Source organism: Aythya fuligula, chromosome 7, assembly GCF_009819795.1.
Source record: "Aythya fuligula isolate bAytFul2 chromosome 7, bAytFul2.pri, whole genome shotgun sequence".
Lineage (NCBI taxonomy): Eukaryota > Metazoa > Chordata > Aves > Anseriformes > Anatidae > Aythya > Aythya fuligula.
This window is the reverse complement of record NC_045565.1, coordinates 21,674,735-21,696,847: the sequence shown is the minus strand read 5'-3', so window position 1 is coordinate 21,696,847 and position 22,113 is coordinate 21,674,735. Positions and strand designations below refer to the sequence as shown.

Sequence of the window (22,113 nt, the reverse complement as noted above, 5' to 3'; positions counted from 1 at the left end):
ATCCAGTAAGTATGCTTAAATACATGCAACATTAAAGAAACAGAATGAAGAATTATTAAAGAATACAGAACTACAGAATAATGAACTATTAAGTAGAAAAAGAAGAATTCTATACAACAAAGCTTTATGGTGACTTTTACTTCAGTTTATCCTGATCACATTTCAATAAATGTTACTTATTTGAAGTAAATCTGGTATAGTGAGTTATATTTCTTGCACATGGATCTTCCAGAACTGTCTTTTTTTGTTGTTGTTGTTGTTACGCTATACTACTGTTATGACATAGAACCAGTCTGAATAACTGCCATTCTGCATCTATCACTATCTCACATGAATCTGGAAAAAGGCAGGTCCAATGTACATCCCTAAATCTACACCTATCCACATTTTCAAAGCATGAATTGTGAAGGTCTGAAATTGATTCTCTTACTCCTTTTCTTGTTTGCATTGCTAGTGAAATAGTTTTAAGAATGTATACTGTACAATTCAGGGATTTCAATCTATTATATATAAAAATTAACATTTAAGGACAGAATTAAATGAATTCTTATTTCTTCACAGATAAACCTAGTTTAAAAACAGATAAAAGACAATTAAGCTTAAATTCTCAATTGGACACCTGGGGTAAGTATTAATTTTTGTAACACCATTTTGTAACACCAGTTAGCATCATTTGTAGTTGTGTCTTAAAGCTTAGAAAAAAAATATATCACCCAGTTTTTAAGCATGGGTGATACATAAATCTCAGAGGATTTAACAGTGTGATTAAGTTTCCAAAATTAATCTTGTTAGTGTCTCAGTAGAAATTTTAAGAATTAAATGGACAAAAAAAAAAGAAAAAAAACTTACGAACAGCTTTGTCCTCGTTAAAGTCATAAGGTATAGTAGCATCACAGAAAAATAGTTCAAAGACTAACTCCATGCCCTCATCTAATCTAACAAAAGTTCACTTCAGGCTTTTAAAGAGAAACTAAAACCAGCTTGGACTCTACTTTGCAGCTATGTTACTATGTTAAATATACTGCATGCCATAGACATACCCAATATGTGTCAAGCTGACTCTTTAATAAACATTGTATATTAGATTAAATAGAAAAAAAGTCATCCCTATTGTTATAATGCATAGCACTGCATCATTTGAAGATTTCTAAATAATAAGTCCTCAAAGACATAGGTGTTATTTGTACACGTAATCAAGACGAGAAGGTAGAAAGTCTAAAGAAATAAAATCTCTTGGAAATTAAGAAATGTTTTCCTTTTAATGTCTTCAACTCAGATTTTAGCAAAGACATAGATTTTGCTCTATACTTGGAATACCCTATAGAATTCAAACTGAAAAAAAAAAAAAACAAAAAACAAAACAAAACACAAAAAACACCATTTTTACCCCCTTTTACTCATCTAGAATTTATCGGCATCTATTTTTGGTTAAATAATACTCAAGATCTTGAGGTCAGCATCACCTGTTATACTTATGATGATCCCTGTGTTTTAGGAACCTTAAGGCTAGACATACAATGTAGAAAGAGAAAGTTACCTGGCAGTAGCAGAAATGCCAGAAACTGTATAAGTAGACATTAAATAAAATCTGTTGATGCACAATAAGCTAACACCTAAACAGGAGAAAGGTGGGTAATTCTATGACACCTGACCTTCAGAATTCAAAACAAATAAAACCAAGACTAAACTGAGTTTACCACCAGCTATTTTCTGGTTTTAGTGCTAAACAGTTATTTAAGATGTTAAAGGCATATTTTTCCACTCTGCTTTGACAGCTTAAATAAGTTTTTAAATAATTAACTAATGTTAACTGAAGAACAGAGGTTACAGTGTTCTCTAACACGTGTTAGCTTAATGATTTATTTTATTTTTTAAATCTTTATGGTTTTATTGTTAGTAGTAATTATTCCATTCCATGCTATTTTACTTACCCGTTTATCAATGTCGTTGTGTTGGAGCTGGACAAAGCGAGCACTGATAGCAGCAATATAGCTCTGCTGGTTAGAGAAAGCTACTCTGCCAGCACCTTTTGGATACTTCAACTCTGGGTCTGTATCAATGCCAGCATAGCAGACACCTCCATATAAACGGTCCATAATCATTGCCAATTCAACTGCAAGAAGACAATTTTTAAATATTATGGATTCAACATAAATAGTTTTGTTTGGTTTGTTGCATAAGAAATAGTGCTATTTGCCTTAGCATACATGCCTTCCAAGTCTAAAATAGCAAATCGAAACATTGGTTTTAACAACAGCTTGAAACATCTCTATGTGAATTACAGTAAAATATAAAGTCAAAGAAACAGACTGTAAAATCAAAACTTGCTGTGATTCAACTGTGAAAAAAAAAAAAAAAAAGGAGGCAGAATTACATTGTTAAAGTAGGTATCAGGTCAACTGTTTCGGAATTTATCATAAAGGCAAATTCAAACTGCTTGGAATTAGGTACTCAGGATTTACCCCAACAATGCAGTTTGTTAATGCTAGCATACATATAACATCACTTAAAGATATTCCTGTATTTAGAATCTGTTACTTTAGCCTGTATACCAGGAGTTTGAAAAGACTTCAAGGAATTACTTGCTATTTGAAACAAAACTTGGTGAAATGCCAGAAGTTGCTATATTTAAAGAAAGCCTACATTTGGGGCACAACTTAACTTATTATTTTTGTAGAACATTAACATGATTGTGGATCTTTTAAAATGGTTTGCTGTTTTTCCTCACACTAGCAATAATTCTAAAGTAGTTACAAACATCACTCAGATGACAGATTGAGTGTAGGGCTGAGGAAACATACAGAATGAAGGTTAGGAGAAAGAATTCAGTAGCTCAGTGACCATATGTCTTTGCACAGTAAAATGCCTCTCCTTCATTTCTTAATGAAAATTGAGGTATTTCTTAAGAAAGGGAAAAGAGGCATTTAAGCTGTGTGAAGACGTATGGTCATTGAGCCAAGTTATTTCTATAAGTTAATACAGGGGAAAAAAAGACAGATGGATAAAGGACAAGTTCTCACAAAGCAAGGTACTGGGACCTGCCAAGTCAGTGATTTTTGTTATGCTAATGTGTGAAAACACTATCAGTAGTAAGTTCAATTTTAGATATCCAGAAAGAAAAAATATTTTACTAAATATTTAAATCGTTGTAGTTCTCACAAAACTTGCTAACTACTCATAGAATCAAGCCTACTATTAGACAGAGCACATGTGCATTTGTATAAATGTGTGTGTCACATTAAGGGAAGACCATATGCTAATTTATCCATTTGCAATGAGCAAATGAACATCTGACTCATTCTACCAAACTAGATAAAACTCATGCTCCAAACAGTAAAGGGAAAACTATCATCATAATATACTGACTAGAAGATTATTTTACTTTTCAGTGCAGGCCCAAGGGAATGGCATGAAGCTGCATGAGGGGAGGCTCAGGTTGGACATTAAAAAAGATTCTTCACCAGGAGGAAAGTTAGGCACTGGGACAGGCTCCCCAGGGCAGTGGTCATGGCACACAGCCTGTCAGAGTTAAAGAAACATTTGGACACCGCTCTCAGACACAGTTTGATTCTTGTGTTGTCCTGTGTGGAGCCAGGAGTTGAACTTGATGGTCCTTATGGGTCCCTTCCAACTCAGGATATTCTGTGATTCTATGATTTGTAATCATCCTTTAGGCAAGGATCCCAGAAAGCAATGGTATAGAATAGCAGCAAGAACATTTAAAACCATTTAAAATAGTAGTTCCAGTAAGTTACTCTTGCCTCCAGACAAAGAACATATGCAATTCCAGGGGAAGGAAACCACACAGTATTCAGACATCTTTATAAATCACCTGAATGAGATCCTGAAAGTTGCAAACAAGAAAAACTGGAAACTGCCTGTCTGCTTTGGAGAGGTTAAGCATCAGTTTTCAAATGTAACACATAATCTCTGAAAGGCCAAATAACATACAGTTTTATGAAGTGCTATAATTAGAAGTGAGGTAATATTTAATTATTATCATTTACATAATTAACCTCTCTTACAATTATGCCTTATTTTAAGATGGTGAGGAAAATGGAAGCTGCCAAGAAATTTGGATTAAGAAAAATTTTTCTTAGAGCAATGACTGGGGGATTTTGTGCACAGCTTCCCCCCCAAAAAATAATGATTCTGATTGGAAGAAAGAGAAAGAGAGGAGCTACAATTGTAGGGAGCTGGAAAGCAGCAGCTACCAGGAATCATGGCCTAGCAGTCTTTCTTTGGGACAACAGTTGAGGCTCCTTTCCTACCACAGCCCTCGAAAATTAGAATTGAGATTAAGAAGAAGAAGAGACTATGCAGCTGACTCGGAGTGAGGTTGGAAAGGAACTAGTAACAGGGAGTGATGGCTGCCAGAAGACCTAGCTAGCAGAAATATTTCAGCTTCCTAACGGTTTTGTGACCTTGTCAATGGCTCAGCAAAAATACAAGGATTATGAAGGGAGGAACAATAAATAAATGTTGAGTTACATCTGGGAGCTGTGCTGGAAAAGGGCCTTCAAAGCCAAGTGGGGGCTGCCCATAGATCTCGATTGGGATAATAAATACTTCTTCTGACCTAAGGCTAGGGAGTCTTGTCTCTGACTCCATGGAAGAAAAACAGGGTAGAAAAAATGAGAGAGAAAACAGAGCTACATCAAAAGTGAGTCTGGAAAGTGATTTTCTGCACAGAGTGGGGATACCAAGACTAGCAAGAGACCTGTGCTGTGAAAAAAAAAAAAAAAAAAAAAATATTTCTTCTTAGCAACAGCTTGTCTATAGCCTTGTCTATAGCTCCACAGGAAAATTAGGGTTAGGATTGAGAAAAAGAGATAAATCAGAGCTGCAGATGTAATGTCTGGAAATGGGCTGGCAGAAGTTTGTCTTCTAGTCAAAGGGTAGGGAGACTTGGCTGCATCTAGCAAACAAATCAGGGTTAGGATTAAGATGGTCTATATTAAGGAAAATCAGCCAAGTTCTAGTATATTATTGAAATTTGAAGAAAAATGTTTCTGCTTATAATTAGTAACCTATTTAAAATACCAGAAATATTCAGATTTCATATTTTGTAGGCAGGAAGAAACTGGTTGACTTAGAAAGTGAGCTATGATCTTTGGAAAATACATAATTTGTTTCCTGCTCTACTTCTTTTACATATATTCTCTCTCTCTCTCTCTCTCTCCTTTTAAGTCTTTTTTGCATAACCTGAAACCCCTGTTACATGCCCAATATTTTCATTGTGCTCACCAGCTCGGAGGGGCCGTGGAACTCCTCCAACAAAGATAGTTTTTCTTGGGTCCAAAGGCTGAGATCCATCCATCACAAAATCACTGTCACTTAGGTTCCAAGGTCGAATTTGCACCTGTAAAGAGCATTGAAGATTGGTTTTAGTAAAGGAATATGACAACATAATTTAAATTGAGAAACAATTGCCAAGTCTCTCTAATTAAAAGCATAATTTTAATTTAGCAAAAGCAGTAAATCAGTGGCATAACCACCAAAGGACATGGCTTATCTGTTTTTGAGAGAAGGTGGACAATTCATTTATCACCTCTAGAGGCCACACTTGAGTTAAATTTTACATCATATTAAACTCTCCTTTCTCATTAATTGCCTGCCCCTAATTGCCATTTATAACAAGAAATCTGTGAAAGGATATACAGAATACTTTATCACTTGTATATAATTACAGGTGCAGTTTGGGCTTCACATTCAAGGATCCAGAAATTTTAAAGCATCGATAGAATGAGTAGAGGAGATGTAATTAATTTCTGTACTTGGATACAAAAATGACTTTATTTAAGAAGTGCAATTGCTCACTTCTGTTAAGCAGCAAACACAGCTGAGATGAAGTCTTCAGACTGTACAGAAAGAAACTGCTCACAAGTCATTTCGGTAAAAATGTTCATTTGTCTGTTTATCAATCTTAGTGCATAAGCATACTGACTGTGCTATAATATTAGATTATTCATTTATCTGTGTAAGCTTTTGAATAGCATTTAAAAAGGCAGCATATTTTTTATCTTATTATATTTATTTGTAGTTTCCATCTATCTGTATGTATCTGTAGCCACAAAAAAAGACTAGCATTAAAGTACTTTAGAGATGCAAACAATACAAACACGTTACCATACATTCTGCTGTAGCTGTCTGCATTACTTGTGTTTGCCCTGCAGTTTATATATGGTAAATTAGACATACCTAAGTTATAAATTTCTTAGCTATTGCATGCAGAAAAAATAATAATTAAGAAACCTAATGAAATACAGGGGATATTTGAAGCTATCTAGGTTTTAATGGAGGGGAATGGGGAAGGATGAGAAGGAGGAGGAGGAGAGCTTGGTTAAGTTCTTCATTTCATTGTATAAGGCTTTCTTTTCTTTCCAATGATACAGATGAAAAAAATGCTTAATCTAATTGCTTTATATCTAACATTGTAAAAGGATGCATACTCCTGTGATATACCAGAAGTAGCAAATATAAAAGTTAATTGAACATGGCATTTATCAGAAAGAAACTAACGTTAAAACCACATTACACTGACAAAGAAAGTCAATTCAATGTAACATCAAGGACAGCAATAGGAAACGGACAAGTCAATTAACTATAAGTATTTATTAATTTAACTGAAAAGAGTAGCAACAAATGTGTTAGCAGCCAGCATACATGCCATGGCATAAGCTACTTACTGGTTTATCCTTGATTGTGGGACTTGACACACACAGGTAAAGTTTCCCATCTTCTTCCAGACAGGCATCTATGAGAGCTTGTACAGAGCTTTCTTCCTGGAACAGCAGAAAGGCATAACCTTGAAAAGGATAAGGGTGCGAGAAAAAAAGAATAGGTTAATTTATAAAGTATTTTTTTAATCAATAAAGAAAATAAATCCCAAACATGAATAAAATATAAGAATTACAAACAACTCTTAAAGCTCTTAGTTTATTTTCATAAATTTAAATTCACAAAATATATCATACCCTCATACAGTATTGATTTCAGAATGGAGAAGACAATGCTTTGTGGGTATGACTATCTTAATTTGTTTAATTAATTATTTCAAGTGGAGAGAATATAGGTTCTTATTATCCAACCACTATGTCTGAGCTATTTATATGGTGGTATCCATGACTGTGATCTTATAATGGAGGCACCAAGTTTCTTGTTACTATATAGAAAGAATAAATATTAGAAGTAGAAAAAACAAACAAACAAACCAAAAAAAACATATATAGCTAAACAGATAAATAGACTTAAAGGCAGAAATGTTAGCATACCATAAAATAATATGAATTACCCTTATTTAGTTATACTACACATTTACTTTGTAAATACATTTTATTTCTAAGCAATATTCCTTAGAGTACATACTGTTGTGATGAAATTTTAAATCATTCACCTGGAACACGTCTTAAGTTTTTGTAATTGGTTAAAAAAATAAAAATAAAAAAATGTGCTGTTATTAACAATAATACACTAAGTCAAAAGTTAACCTTAGCAGAGTACATCAAGAAGACAAACTTTGCAAAATAGAAAATAAACTTTAAAAGAACTGCTCATTTAAATTCTGAAGGAGCACAATGTTTCTACACTCACACACTTAACTTTATATGAAAAAATGCTTACCTAAAATAAATAGGCATAAATGAAAAAGAATGGCACATGCTGTGTTTTACTTGTGTTGTATTAAAAGACCTGGTGTGTTATTTATATTTAAGTACAACTGTTCAAAAGAAATAAAAAAGAAAGTCCAATAAAAATTGCTCTAAGTAATTCTGAATTTCAGGATTTCAATTTAGCCAGTAAAACTAAGTGTATGTGGCATTCAGTGCTCTTCTCAATACAGCTGACAAGAAAACTTTCTTTGGTTTTGCTTAATGTTGTTAAATTGGAATAAAGACCGAACCTGAGTAGTCCATGTTTTTGCCGCATCAGAAGTGAACTAATACAGTACAAGCTACGCTAAGCAAAGCCATCTGAAGACTGGTTGCTAAACTTGAATACAGCTGCCCATGTTAAGAGGGCTTTCTATCAAGCATGCATTACTCTTTTGCTCTGTAATCAGTTCAACTCAGTTTTCTCACTGAATGTGAACATGTTGGCTCTGACCTTTGTAATTTTGCCCTTGTACATCTTACAGGCTGCTACTTTTGAGAAAATCTGCAGCAATTAGAGGCAGGTGGAGTTTAAGTAAGGACTGCCAGGCTTTCTCTGCCTTTACTCTTTACACAAACTAAGTACCCATCAATGGTATACTGCCAATTATGCCATCTTCTAGGTTAGCTTTACATAGTCTATTTGCTATTAAATTGTGTCTTAGCCTAAGTTTTGCAGTAAGTATTGAGTGACTATTACTTGGCATGTCTTTTTAAATGCATACTACGCAACTCTGGATTTATTAAATAAAATTTAAAATAGTAAGACAAAGAGTTTTCCTCTGTAGAGGAAATCTACCATTTAGTAGGGTAATCTCTTACCCTACCTATTTCTAGCCCTATGGGACTTCTCACGGAACATTAAATTTTGTGGGGTTGGTTGTTTTAAAAGACAAAAAAATCCTGTGTTAACAACATATCTAGAGCCTACGACATACCTAGAAAGACTGACTTACCCAAGAAAAAAAAAGTTTGATCAACACTCTTGCTAGCAAAATTGGAACTTGCATACCTAGCATTGGAGTAGATTAAAGATACAGTCCAAATAAGAAGTGAAATACTACCTAAGTAAAAGCATTGGTTTCCTCTCTGTGAGATGTAATTCTCTTAAAACAGTTCCCTAAAGCTATAAGCACACTTCAACATCTTAGTTTTAGACTTTATAAAACTAATTAAATTAACTGAGTACAAAAATAATTCAGTTGCAACTGCTATCACTTACAGATTCATTTTATTTTCCATCTATGTACTTGCTACATCTTCCTTACTCCATACCATCCCTTCTGATTAAATTTCATAATCAGAACAACAACTTTGTATAAATTATAGTTTCAACACAGAAATTAAAGTTTCTTTTTCAGCCTTATAAAACATCCTAGTCAGAAAACCAGACCCTTAGCAAAGACTACCAGGGCATTACACCTCCAAAACCAACTGAGCATACTTCATAGTTCTGCCCCAATCCCTGGCTTATATTTTACATGTTTTGTGAGACAAATTTACAGAAGATGCAGAACAGATCATTCTAGTACTATGAAATTCAAATAATAATACATTTAAGTATATTTTGAAAGGATTTATACAATATATTTAAACCTTTATCTTCTGACCAGACCACAAGATTTGAACTCCAAAAAGCAGAATTTTTGTCTATTTCAGACTTTTATAAATCTTAAACCAGCAAAATCTCTGAATTTTGTTTAGCATAAAGTCAAAATCAAAATTGGGAAATTCTGGCTAATTACTTGGCAAAAATGCAGACAACAGCTTGGAATGCTTCTTTCTTCTATGAAGCTTTTCCAGTTTTTTCTGGGTCATAGTAAGAGGTTACCTCTGTGGTAGCTGGAGTTGACAGGCATTTTTGGATACACTAAACGATATGATCACAATTATGAACCAGATAAAATTATTTAAATTTAGGCTGCTAGATTACAGTCCAAGTTAGTATGAATTAATTTTTCTAATCTGAGGCTAGCACCAGCTGTGAGTTTCAGTTTAGTAAGTTAATACCTCCTCATTCCTCTGGACTTCTGTGACTGGAACACATTTGCCTGACTCTGAAGTCAGACAGGTAAATAGATTATGGTAGCAGTCTTTTGTTAATCTAGACAAGCAAGCAGGCTGGACCAGCAAAGTATACATGGTGCTCAGCATTACTTCAAAATGTGGTGATTGCACATCTGTTCTCATTATTCAAGGACTTTTGATACTGAAGATTAACAAAGGTTACACTGACATGAAAAATAACTAAATAACAGAAGTTCAAACGATAAAGGGCTCATGTAGAAGCTTATATGGACAGGAAAGATATTTAAAGCATAGTTGGTTTTCTGTTGTTTTGTTCCACACCCCACCAACTCCCCCTGTCAAAGAAAGAGAACTGATGAATTTTGGTAGCATGCTGTAGCATGGCTGCATGTTACAGACAAACCTTACCAGTGACCTATTCTCATCTGAGCAGGCACTCAAGCTTAAGGGCTCAGGGGCCTACTCCTGACTCAGATACCCACAAAGTAAAATAGGCAAGTTATTTGAAACCCCAGAAAATAGCAAGATACTTGACAACAGTAGAATATCCTATATACACATATAGCTTCTTGGCAGAGCAGAAACAATCTAGCTCCTTCTTTTGGCTATTGGTACAACATCATTGTAGTGCTGACAATATACATTGCACTTTGCAATCCACTGGAGAAGGACAACAGCATATTTTGCTATATGTACTACAACTTCTAAAGGGGTACAGCAGAGAGAAGATGAAGAGAAGATTAATTGCCTTAGATTCTGAGGCACAGCCAACAAGCTCCTCATCCTTGAGTTCAAGGATTTGTTATTTTATGGAAAGCAGTACAAGAACTGAGCTGTTTTGTACATGTGCCATTCTGACATCTAAACAGCAACACAATTTCCATATGAAAGGATATTTTGTCCAGTTGGTCTAATTTCACTTAACCTTGCTGAGAACAAACAAGAAAATCTGGCATATGCACTGTGTCCCACAAGCTTGAAACAAGATTGTCATTTGAAATGCAAGTTATGCTTGAAACTACCGTATGATGCTATTATAGTCTGGAAAATATATTCTTGCAAGCATTGTCTAGGCTAGTGATGAATAATTATATACAAGGTCAAAGAGTATTTGAATATATATGCACGGCAGAGGTCTGCGTATCACCTATCAATTTCTTATGTAATTGATCTCAAGTACATTATTTCCAAAATCCAGCCCACTTGCAAAATAAGATATAGAAATAATATTCAACACATTCATGTGTGTTCTCAGTTTTACAACACTGGTGGTGGGCAGTGAAACTAAGAACACAAAGAGGAGCACTTTCTCTTCTCTCTACATACTGCATAGTAAGCCAGGACAGTCTTTTGTAGTCACATGTATTTATCTCATATGCAGAATGGAAAGACCACTTAAACTTAAAAAAAAGTTAAACTACCTTTGAAGTAAACTTTCTTTCATTTTGTCTTTTAAAAGTTTACACAGTGTCTTTTCTGATGTTTTATAGTTTACAAGATTACAATAAAAAAAAATCTACCATGCACCTAAGATCTCATACATAATGTATTTCAATACATATCTGCCTCACATTATTATATAAAAAAAATAAGATGGACTTAAACTTGCAAAGAAAGTTAATATTCTAGTTTCACATCTGTGGGTTTATTTTCTGTGGTTGAGAGGGCTACCTCAAAAAAGTAGCTTTAATGGATGTAATTTTATCATGAAATATCAATAGCATTCCCCCCCCCAGATTTTTTAAAATATCTTTAATTACATTTGTATTTACTAGAACTTTTAGAATAAACTTGTTTTAAAGTCCACAGTAAAGGAACATCTAGAAACAGTATGAACCAAATTACTAAATCAGTTAATGTGATGACAAAGGGTTGTTGCTCAAAGTCACCATTAGTAATCTTATTAGAAGGTGCTTTGAACATGAATAAAACACATTTCTAAATCCAAAGATGAAATGACTATTAAAAATTAAACTGATTTTTGAAAAAATAAAAATCCAAGGTGTTGGAAAAAAACAAAGCACAGACTTTCTTCTATACATTGCAGTGACATGACTGGATTTTCAAGACGACATCAAAGGCTTTAAATACTTAAGAAACCTCAAAATAGAAACGACCGTAATCTCACTTAGCTACTGCAGAAGAGTGAAATTATGTGTTAGTCAGGGCTGCAAAGACTTCTTTTAGGCAGTCTAATTTTAAATGGAAGCATATGACACTGTCAGCTGATTCTTTTCTCTAAAAACCCAAAAAGTAAGAAATGTGAACAGTTTTGCATCTTACAACTAGACTCCTATTCATTTTTATGTGTTTTTCATGAGTACTAGACTGAGTCTGAGTAATCTGATATTTAAGAAATTTCCCATATGCCACATTAAAGACAGGTTTTGGGGTAGGTTTTGTTTGCTTTTAATTAAAGGTATGTACTCCATATCCTTAGTTCCACAGCTGTGAAATCCTGAATCTACATACTAGTTAAATGAAGCATGCATAGCTAAATAAGAGATGATGAATGTCAAGAAAAGTCAACAAAGCAAGCAGGTCACATGGAAAAGTTGAACAAAACTGAGGTTCTGGATCAGTAGCCTCTATGAAATGAACTACACATCTTCATAATCCCAGTTTTACTGTTAAATAGCCCACATCACTGAGATTACCAACAGAATGGAAAGTAACACGTAACATTTACTACAAATGATCTAAATATACCACAAATAATAGAGAAATTAGTAACTTCCTACATTGTCACATATCTTTTGGGGAGTTTTTCAGCACTTCAATTTAAATTAAAAAACAAATTAGAACAACCACACATGTACAAACAAAAAGAAAGACAATAAACAAACCAAACAAAAACAAAACAAAACAAACAAACAAAACACAACAACTATTTGCTCCACAGGGACAAACGTTGTTTTTGAGATGGGGACTGTTGCCCCAGTATTTTTTCTTCACTTCACTGCTGAATGGAGACAACAGTATTCCAATAGTGCTGCAGTGAATGTATATAGAGCTAAAGACTTACAAAGTCCTCTCAACTCTAAAACAAACCAAGCAGCAGAAAGGATTAGTTGGTCATCACAACTTACAGACTTTCTTGGCTTACAGGGAAAAAAGAGTTAGTATCGAGATTCCATCTCAGTCTGTCCTGTAGTAAAAAATGCTTTTCCCAAATTTACTGATGAAAACCATTGACATGCCACCCACCCCTCCACCCTTTCAAAAAAGCAAACAAGCAAAAACAAACAAACAAACAAAAAAACTCCACTAGATTTGTGGAGAATATTCCACAAGAACATGAAAACCTCTCTTAGTATCTGGCATTTTACTTCTACACTAGTATAAAACATTGCAACAGCAAATTTATAAGGTTGTCTCTTCTTTCAAAGGTCACAGCCATTTTAAAACTTCAGACTTCAGAAAGCAACATGATCCATAGCAGCTATAAATCAGAATTAAAGGGTATAAACACAAAGGCTACAACCTACAATTTGGTTTATTATAGTTATAATTGTCACATAAATTAATCATATGAAAAAGACTACATTTTTGATGAGGCAAGAGCTACCTCTGTGAAATTTAAGGGGTCAGCAGCATGAAATAGCAAGCTTTTGCATTCATAAACACCAAAAATGTACAACTAGATTCAGAACTGAATTTTTCAAAGGTGATAAACCACGACTGCTCTGGACAAAGCAGCTCATTTTCATCTACTGGATTTGGGTCTGCTGCTGCTTCAACTCTGAACAGATGGCTGAACGGAGATCACTTTCAAGTTTGAGTGAAACCCCTGTTACTCTTGTTTGTCAATAAGCCAATTTCAAATTCCACTCTGAGCAACTTCAATATAGAAAAATTCTAGATAAATGCAAATCAGGGATTTACTTTAAAGACCAATACTCCAGGAGGACGTTGCTTAGCCAAAATCTTAGAAAAGATGAGAGCTTCTGCTGTCTTCCAGGGTCACTCCACATTACTGATTCCAATCCCGTCAGAACAGCACTCTGAATTCTAATCATTGTTCATCCAAAGCAATTCATTGTTCGTCCAGTTGAAGAATTTTGCTAACAATCTTTTGGAATTAATGCCACTGATCATCCATATCTGAAGACAATCCCTTCTGCTTCTTTTTGCGCATACAGAAAACCAGCACCATTGTTTATACAGGAGGATAAATAACTAGGGAAATGAAAATACGTGCAAAATCATAATGGTTTTCGTAATGAAAGATATATTATGCTTGAGTAATAGGTCAAAGGCTTCATATATGGAATTTACTGCTAGAGTTTTCCTTTAATCTGCTATTCAGTCAGTTTTAGCTGTGCTATCTACAAATAGTTTTAAAACACCAAAGCTACAGATACAGGGGAATGGTGTAGATGGACAACACAAATAAGACTGTGTACACAGTGTGTCAAACAGAGCAACTAAAAAAAGTTTCAGACAGTTTAATTTCAGAGGTTATTTTAGATAATTTAAAACTTTTTTTTTTTTTTGGGGGGGGGGGCAGGGAGCTGCTTATTTTTGTTTTATTTTTTACAGTTTAGCTAAAGTAAAAATAATTTTAACAATACCTAAATTGCAATTACTTTGCATCTTACTTATTTCCATAAAAGACATGCTGTCAGCAGTTTCCCTTAAAAAAAAAAGGTTTCTGTTGCAGACAACATAGCTTCAGCACTAGGCTTTTATTTCTCTTTGCTTTATTAGTAGTCAATTTGTCCATTTCTGCTTCAATTAATTGCTGGTTAATAACTGGTTTGAATATTCACTTGCATGTGGATTGTTTTAGGATTCTAGTTGCTCAAGTCTCATCTCTGTTTGCCATACTGAAAAGACACAGCTTGAAGACCTTAATGACAGAATGTGCTTCCAAAATTCAATTACTCACATTTGCAGAACAAATTTTTCTCTCTTAAGATGTCTAGTTGTCTAGTTAGTGATATATTTTACAAAAAAAAAAAAAAAGGATTTATTAAATCCTCTAAAATATTATGATTTTCACTTTATTAAATGAAAGCTGAAGCTGCACCACCTCCATTGCTATGTAGCAGACTAATTACACTGAGATAGCATTAGCCAAATACATCATAGGTCCCCAAACCAGGAGGATTTCACATGGTATAGCATAGGTAAAAGCTGCCAGGCACAGCAATGCGACGTCTGAGAGACAACAGCTCATATCTGCCCCTAGCTTTTGAAATCAGAGGGATAGAATAGAATCCCTCTGATACATAAATAAAAATAGCTAAATTAAATAGAGCTGAGATTTGATGGGGAAAAATATAGTACTTCATAAAAAAAGCAGAGTATCAGTAACATCTACTTGGTTTTAGAAGTTGCTAATGAGAATAAGACAGACATTTAACTGCTTCCTTTTGATAAAAACAGCCTGTTTATTTCCTACAGATAAGGGGCAAAACCCTTTTTCTGTACGTCTGTATGTTCAAATTTCAGGTAATGCTTTCAACTCCCTCACTCTTTTTGCTTCTTTACAACTTTTTAGTGTCTTAGTCATTAGAGGTTTTTAAATAATGGCTAGAAAACAAAACAAAACACAAACACGTTTTATTTCCTTTAAGAATCTAAAATTTTGTTGTTATCTAGAACAATTCCCACAAAATCTATTCTTGGCAACCTGTACTTCTGTTCCAAAGTAGGATCAATGGTTATTTCTGGGAGACTTCAATTAAGAAGGGCTTTACTGTCCTTTGCTTTAGATAAAAATAAAGGTTGTGTGTCAATGTCAGATGTCTCTCCTTTTCTAATGCAAGGCTTTGTGCATCCCTTGTTATGTCATTAGTAGGATAGGAGAGTTTGAAAAGTGGGGTTCTTCATATACACTGACATGCAGCTGATACAGTAACATTTACATGAGAAAATATTTGAAAAAAATAATCACTTTATACACCAAGTATTACAACTGCACATGCTTTCTGCTTTGAAAACTATTCAGAGCAAGAAATGGAAATCCTGCTTTTTTTTTTTTTTTTTTTTTTAAAGGAGAAAACATCTTAATAAGAACACAAACTTCAGACTGAAACTGTACTGTCATCTTCTATGGTAAATTCTTTGCTAACGTGATATAACGTTGAGCAACCTTTTCTTGCTAGTGTTAAAGGAAAGAATAAACAATACATTACTAGCAAAAAGATTAATTCCACACTCTTCCTTGTATTGTTCATAACCTATTGTCTACAATACATGGAAGTGACTGAGAACTCCCTTCTGTGATCTGTTTTCTTGGAAAGTGACTCCAACTGCATACTCAATATTTGTTATGAATGCTTTAGCATTGTCACTGTTGTCTGGTAGCAGTATGCATCTAGAGAAGCTGCACGATGTAACCAGATGACTCTGATTAATTATTTATTATTAAGAGTTTGAAAGGGAAGATACTTTACAAGTAGCACTCAAGTTTTTACAAGTTTTTAAACAAAACAAAACAAAACAAAAACATTATTGGGCCTTTTATATTGACTTTCTTTAATAAAGACAGCTATAACAGGAAAAACATAGTGTTTACAGTGACCAAGGAAAAAACAAATCTAAAATATTTCACTTCTGTCCAGACGTGCATATATGTACATTATCAGTGCATTCACTGTAAATGGAATTTACACACCTTCTCTTTCTATTTCTCCTGCATTTTTTCTTTCCAAGTTACTTTTTTGCACTAAGATATTTCGCACATTGCTTTTCTTGTAGAGTCCTAACTAATGGTTTTAAGGCTGGAAAACAGTGCTCTTTGACTACCACCTGCCACAAACTGATCAGAAATTAAGAATTTAGCTAGATATCATGAACAGGCAGTCATTCAAATTAAAATCACTAGCATTTCCTTTCATATTTGTGATGGAACTGTCGACAGTCAAAGCAACATTTTTTTTAATCAGCTTAGGAGTCTTTTAGCCATTATCTAATGTAAAACTTCCATATAAACAGTAGCTATAAATAATTATTTCATATACCTTATTTTAGCTTAAATATCCATTCACTACTTGAACATATTTATCAGTTAGTCACAATCAGAATTCATATTTTTCTTCCCCACACAGACACTTCATAGTCACTAAAAATCCAGTGAGAATGTACCCACACCTCCTGAGTAAGCCACATGATGTGTAAGCACATGTAATTGACTCACTTTGATATAGACAGTGCAACATACATGTATTCTTAATTAGTATACCATATATCTCAGTAATGTATTTGTGTAACTTCCACAAAAATGACAAAGAGATGCATACTCCTAAAAATGCATGACTCAGTGCTCTTATTTAAGAAATGTGGTGAAGGCAATCATCAAGCTCTATGCACTTCTGTTTTCTCTCAACACAAAGCTTTCTTCTAAAGAGGATCTCTATGTCTCTAGCTGTAAGAGCCAAAAGTTAACATTTTGAACTTTGCCCTGCCCCTGATTTGGAAGGCCCACAACTTATAAGACTCACCTTTAACTATTAGAAGGCAAATTCTTAGTGCACCTCCTTTCTCTTTGATGTCATCTTTATGAACATAAAGATTTAAAGCTTGTGATCACAACCAAGTGTAGCTCTATTAATATTAGTTGCTCAATATACTAAAAAAAAAAATCATCTCAGTATCAGTTACCTATACACCACCAGAAAAGTGAATACCCAAGAAAAAAAGAGTACATAAATTATTCACAAAACCATAAACAAATGCATTATTTAATATGAACGAGCTTTAAGATTTCCTACTTCTGTCTAAGAGAGACATCAATAAACTTTTCCAAAATGCGTTTCTTTTTTTTTTTTTCCAACATCAGTTCTTCAGATCACTGTATCATTTAATTAAATGTTTGTCTATTTTCCATAACAATGCAGGGGTAGGGGAAAACAACAGGACTGCACACAGGTAAATCTCACTGAGAAATCCTAGTCACTTACTTGGGCATCTGTCCAAACAAATTTACTGCAACTGTTAGTCCAGAAAGCAAGTGCTTGGAATTGGTATTTAAACAGAACCTACTGAATTGGGCATCTCATTTAGAGCTTGTGATAATAAGTAGTGATTAGTAAACACATGAACCAGACTTCAAACAGCTGCTCTTTAGATTTTGGAAGCTGCAATCCTCTTGACACAAGCCTTAAATATTGACTGTGGCTTAACTGAATGTACTCTAATAAAATAGTTTGTGTAAGGTATGAGAAGTCCTATTGCAATCTTAACTCAATGAGGCAGTGAGTGAGAGAAAACAACTTGCCTCTTCAGCATATGACCAATGGAGAGGGTCCAGTTCATTTGTGGAAAAACTTTGTTCTGGAAAGAAAATGCTGCAACTCCAACACATGACATTGAGTTTTTCCCCAGAGAGTCAGTCTGCAACTATTCGTGCAGATAGTGCTTCGATTGCTAGAAATTAATCCAACCTATCAGAGACATCTTAACAACTCTGAAGTCTTTGGAAGAAGAAAAATAATAATAAATTCAGTCTATACAAAGAAATGTGCCCTATAGGCTAAAAGTCAACCACAATTTCTTGAGAACCAGACAAGAAAAAAACAAAAAACAAAAAAACAAAAACAACTCACAGGTGAGGGATAAAATTATGGATAGAGCAGAGATCTAAATTCAGACAAGAGCCTTCTTTTACATTACAATCAGAAAATAATTGGATTTGGTCCCACTACCTAAAAATCTCACAAGAGACTATTCCATTTAGGAAAACATTTTACAGAGCATCATCCAGCACATGGTGTTGCAAGATTCATTCTTACCAAATAATGGCTGAGATGCAATAGTTAACAATGAGAGCCACTATCAGGGATTGCAGCCCAATGTCTGCCCCTCCCAACCCCAACCCTCCCGCCTCAAAAACCTAGTGCTGAATATAAGCTCATCCACTGACTGGGCATTGCATCACTTCTGTCATGCCTTGACTGGAAAAAGCTTTGATGCCACAAAGGAGAATAAGGAAGATAGGGAAGTAGGCAGAAAAGGAAAATTTGTTTCTGCAAGAAGATTTTCAGTAATAAGCTAAACTACCTCAGGAACATTTGGGCTACAACCATTATACTCCTCTCATAGTAAATAGCCTTTATTTACCTATTTGGTTACTGTGTTGAAAAGCAATTGGTAAGACTGACAGAACCGTCTTTACTACCAAATTCTGTGAAGGCAAGGATGCTGAGCCCCATCTGAAGAAACATGGTCATTCCTTCCTTGGGCATCAGAAGTTGCTGACTGAAGAAGGGACAACAAATGTTTGCTAGAAATTTGTGGTCCCATCTTCAGGGTTAAAACCAAAACTGACAAAACAAACAATAAAACCTCTCTTGCAACCTAGTAATTCTGAAAGAAATAGCATTTATTGAAGGCAACATGAAAGCCAGAAGAGACTAATTGTGCAAAGCTATCTCAGAATAAGATTTGTCCCGCCTAGGTTTGGTGAAAAATATTTTTATATTGTCTCTTCAGTTTCTTGTTTACTCTTAGAAAACAACAACAACAACAACAAACAAAACAGCAAATAGCATTGGCAAGGAAGCAAGCTTCTTGAATGCTCTTTAAGACTGCTGTGTCAGTTGTCAGAGACATTTTAAAATCATCATCAGTTGACCACCACGACTCCTCAAACATTTAGCACAATATAGGAAATAGTGTGAAGACCTTTGCAAAGGCTTAAACAAAACTCATTGAAAACCTAAAAGAAAATTCTGTGCTAAAAGCAAACTTAAACAGCTACAGAAGAGCAGACTAGTATGCCCTACATTTTGCTACCACACAGTTTGTGAATTTCATTGCTTTGGGATCATGCTGTACTGCTGTAGGAAGGCACAGGGCCTATAAATCATACACACAGCCTCAGAAATCAACGGTTCAAAGACTGATCTTGTGCACATATGTTGGATGCAAATAAAGTTTTAAAAAGATTTTGCATTGCTATTTGCCATACAATGCATTTCTGGTTAAGGAACTTGAATTTCCATTCTAGCAAATACTGTGGTCTCTGGCTTCAGTTTATAAAGAATGAAAACTGGCTAGGCATTTAGTGCTGCACTTCAGTGGTATGGTATTCAATTATTTAGGCCAAAGCAACTAGAATCATAGAATGGCTTGGGTTGGGAGGAGCCCTGAACATCACCCAGTTCCAACCCCCCTACCATAGGCAGGGACACCTCCCACCAGACCAGGCTGCCCAAAGCCCCATCCAGCCTGGCCTTGAACACTTCTGGGGATGGGGCATCCGCAGCTTCTATGAAGTACTGAAACTAGTCTAAGTAGATCACGACATTCAGGCAAGCCAGATACCAGTTTCTGAATCTAGCTGATGGAAGTAGAATTGCAACATCGTACTTTCTCCTTTCAACTACTCATTATTGCTGCTGTGGCAGAAGCTACCATTCCCACTGCAGTGCCAAGGGAAGTAGCCATGAAAATGGACCTCATTTGCGCAATCAAGACTGGTCGGAAGACCACCAACGACAGCGTTCCTATCTGATGTTACCTTAGAGATCATCAGGAATGCTCATACAGTCTGTCCCACCAGTTGTTTTAAATGAAAGCATGAGAATCATTTCACAGTCTTACTTTGTGCAACTTTCTAGATAGTATTTTTGTTTTCATGAGATCTTGCTCACCCATAGGGTTCCCATGCGAGCAGTACGGACAAGTGTGTTTATTTTTAATCAAACAACTAACTAAAGAACAGAGAAAATACAAGAAGATCAGATGGTTTCATCACATATGTTAATCAACTATAAAACCAAGGCATTCCTCCATCCCAAATGCATCCTATCTCCAAGCACTACCTTTTTTTTTTTTTTTTGCTCCTTAACCCATTTTTATCCAAACATCAGTCCTCTCAAATTGAAAGGAAAATAGTAAGTTTTCTGCATAATTTTTATCTTTGTTAAATTTACCATGTAGGTTTTAGTGTATGTAGAAAAATAATAGTTATCACAAAGAAAAGTCAGTAAAAGCTTTTAACAAGATGTTTTAAAGCTAGCAATCTGTTAAAAAAAACTAAATGAATATTTTTGTAACAGTTGGCACCATCTGTCTAATAAAAAAATAGGAAAAAAATGACTGTAGTTAGCATAAATATTGCTTAACTCTGCAGACCACCAAAAAAATAAAAAATCGGTTTATACGTGAATAAAATATGAATGACCTGGAATTTGCCAGAGTGAAATAAACTGTCATGGTAATGTGTAACGACATTTGATAATTTCCTTTGGTGCATATTTAATTATTTCTTAATATCTCATAGGTACTCAAAAAATACTTAGCCACAAACCACATTTAGTTCCCAAAACTCCATGCTGAAAGCCAAGTAAACACATTACAAACTGGGCATCTGCTTACCCAAGACCAACACATGGCATTTATAATTTTGCCAGTTCCATTACTCACATATCCAAACAGATGCCAAAGGAAGTCATCCAAAGACTTTTCAGGCAATAGTAATGAATTGGTCTTACTCAGAAGCAAGGCATTAAAAGCACCTCGTGGATGACACCAACATAAAAATACAGTGCTAAGCTTTACAGTGCAAGGAGGGGTACAAAGAAATGTTGAGGCAATAATACAGATGCTCAGAACTAGAAATAGCAGCCTCTTATATGCATTGTCAGCTGTTATCAACTTATCTTGCCCAACTGCATAATCTACACTTTTGGTGACAAAACAGCTGGGTGCCAGTGGTTCTTCTCTCAGCAATCTGAATATTGAACTCAATGGCAAGCAATACTTCCAGTAAGAGCTGTTTGATCTATCAGGTGATTTTGGTTTTGGTGTTGTTATTACCAAAACTCTTAATCACTGACCAAAACAGATCTCTCTCAAACACAATCTCTCAGTGTATTTCATCATGTCGGGCAAGATTCAGTAAGGTAATGAAGACCTAGAATATCTGGAAAAACAGGAAAACCTGTATAGTAAAGTGCACAACATGCTTGAGGAATATGGTACAGACACATTCATGCTAATCTGCAATCCCCAGGGGTCCAAAATCATAATGAAATAAGCCTTGTGTAACTCACCACGTTGGAGACTGCAGTTCAGTGTATTTCACACAAAACCAGTTTATGTCCATCAGGTCCAGCACTAAACTCAAAGTAACATGTCTAAGCGGACCCACGGTGACTATGCAGGGCCAGTGACATCATCCTGCTCAGGTTGCCAAAACTAGGAAAGCATTCTTTGTTCAAGCTCAACACTGCAGGAATGTTTCTGGACCAAAGCTAGCCCTGAAAGCAGCTTACACGACACTGCACCTAAGCTAATCAACCACACCAGCTAATAAATTAGCTAATGCAGCTTGCTAGATCAAGCCTGACTAAACATCTATGGCCTGACTTGCCCGCCAAACTAACAAGATAAAGCACTCGGGGGGGGGGGGGGGGGGGGGGGGGGGGGGGGGGGAGGGGTCACTAGACTGTAAACATTTTATTTTAATCTTTCAGAT

The 22,113-nt window shown here is 35.1% G+C and overlaps 1 protein-coding gene across 6 annotated transcripts in view; it reads right to left on the bottom strand.

Annotated features, from left to right (window-relative positions):
- The window catches only part of CPEB3 (cytoplasmic polyadenylation element binding protein 3), an 82,999-nt gene that overhangs the window by 1,924 nt on the left and 58,962 nt on the right, over positions 1-22,113 (bottom strand). For all 6 annotated transcript variants that reach the window (XM_032191756.1, XM_032191755.1, XM_032191758.1 and 3 more), the window contains 3 exons: positions 6,690-6,808; positions 5,248-5,362; positions 1,932-2,113 (listed from right to left, as the gene is read on the bottom strand). In XM_032191756.1, the coding sequence (XP_032047647.1) occupies positions 1,932-2,113; positions 5,248-5,362; positions 6,690-6,808 (416 nt within the window). The remainder of the gene's footprint in view (positions 1-1,931; positions 2,114-5,247; positions 5,363-6,689; positions 6,809-22,113) is intronic.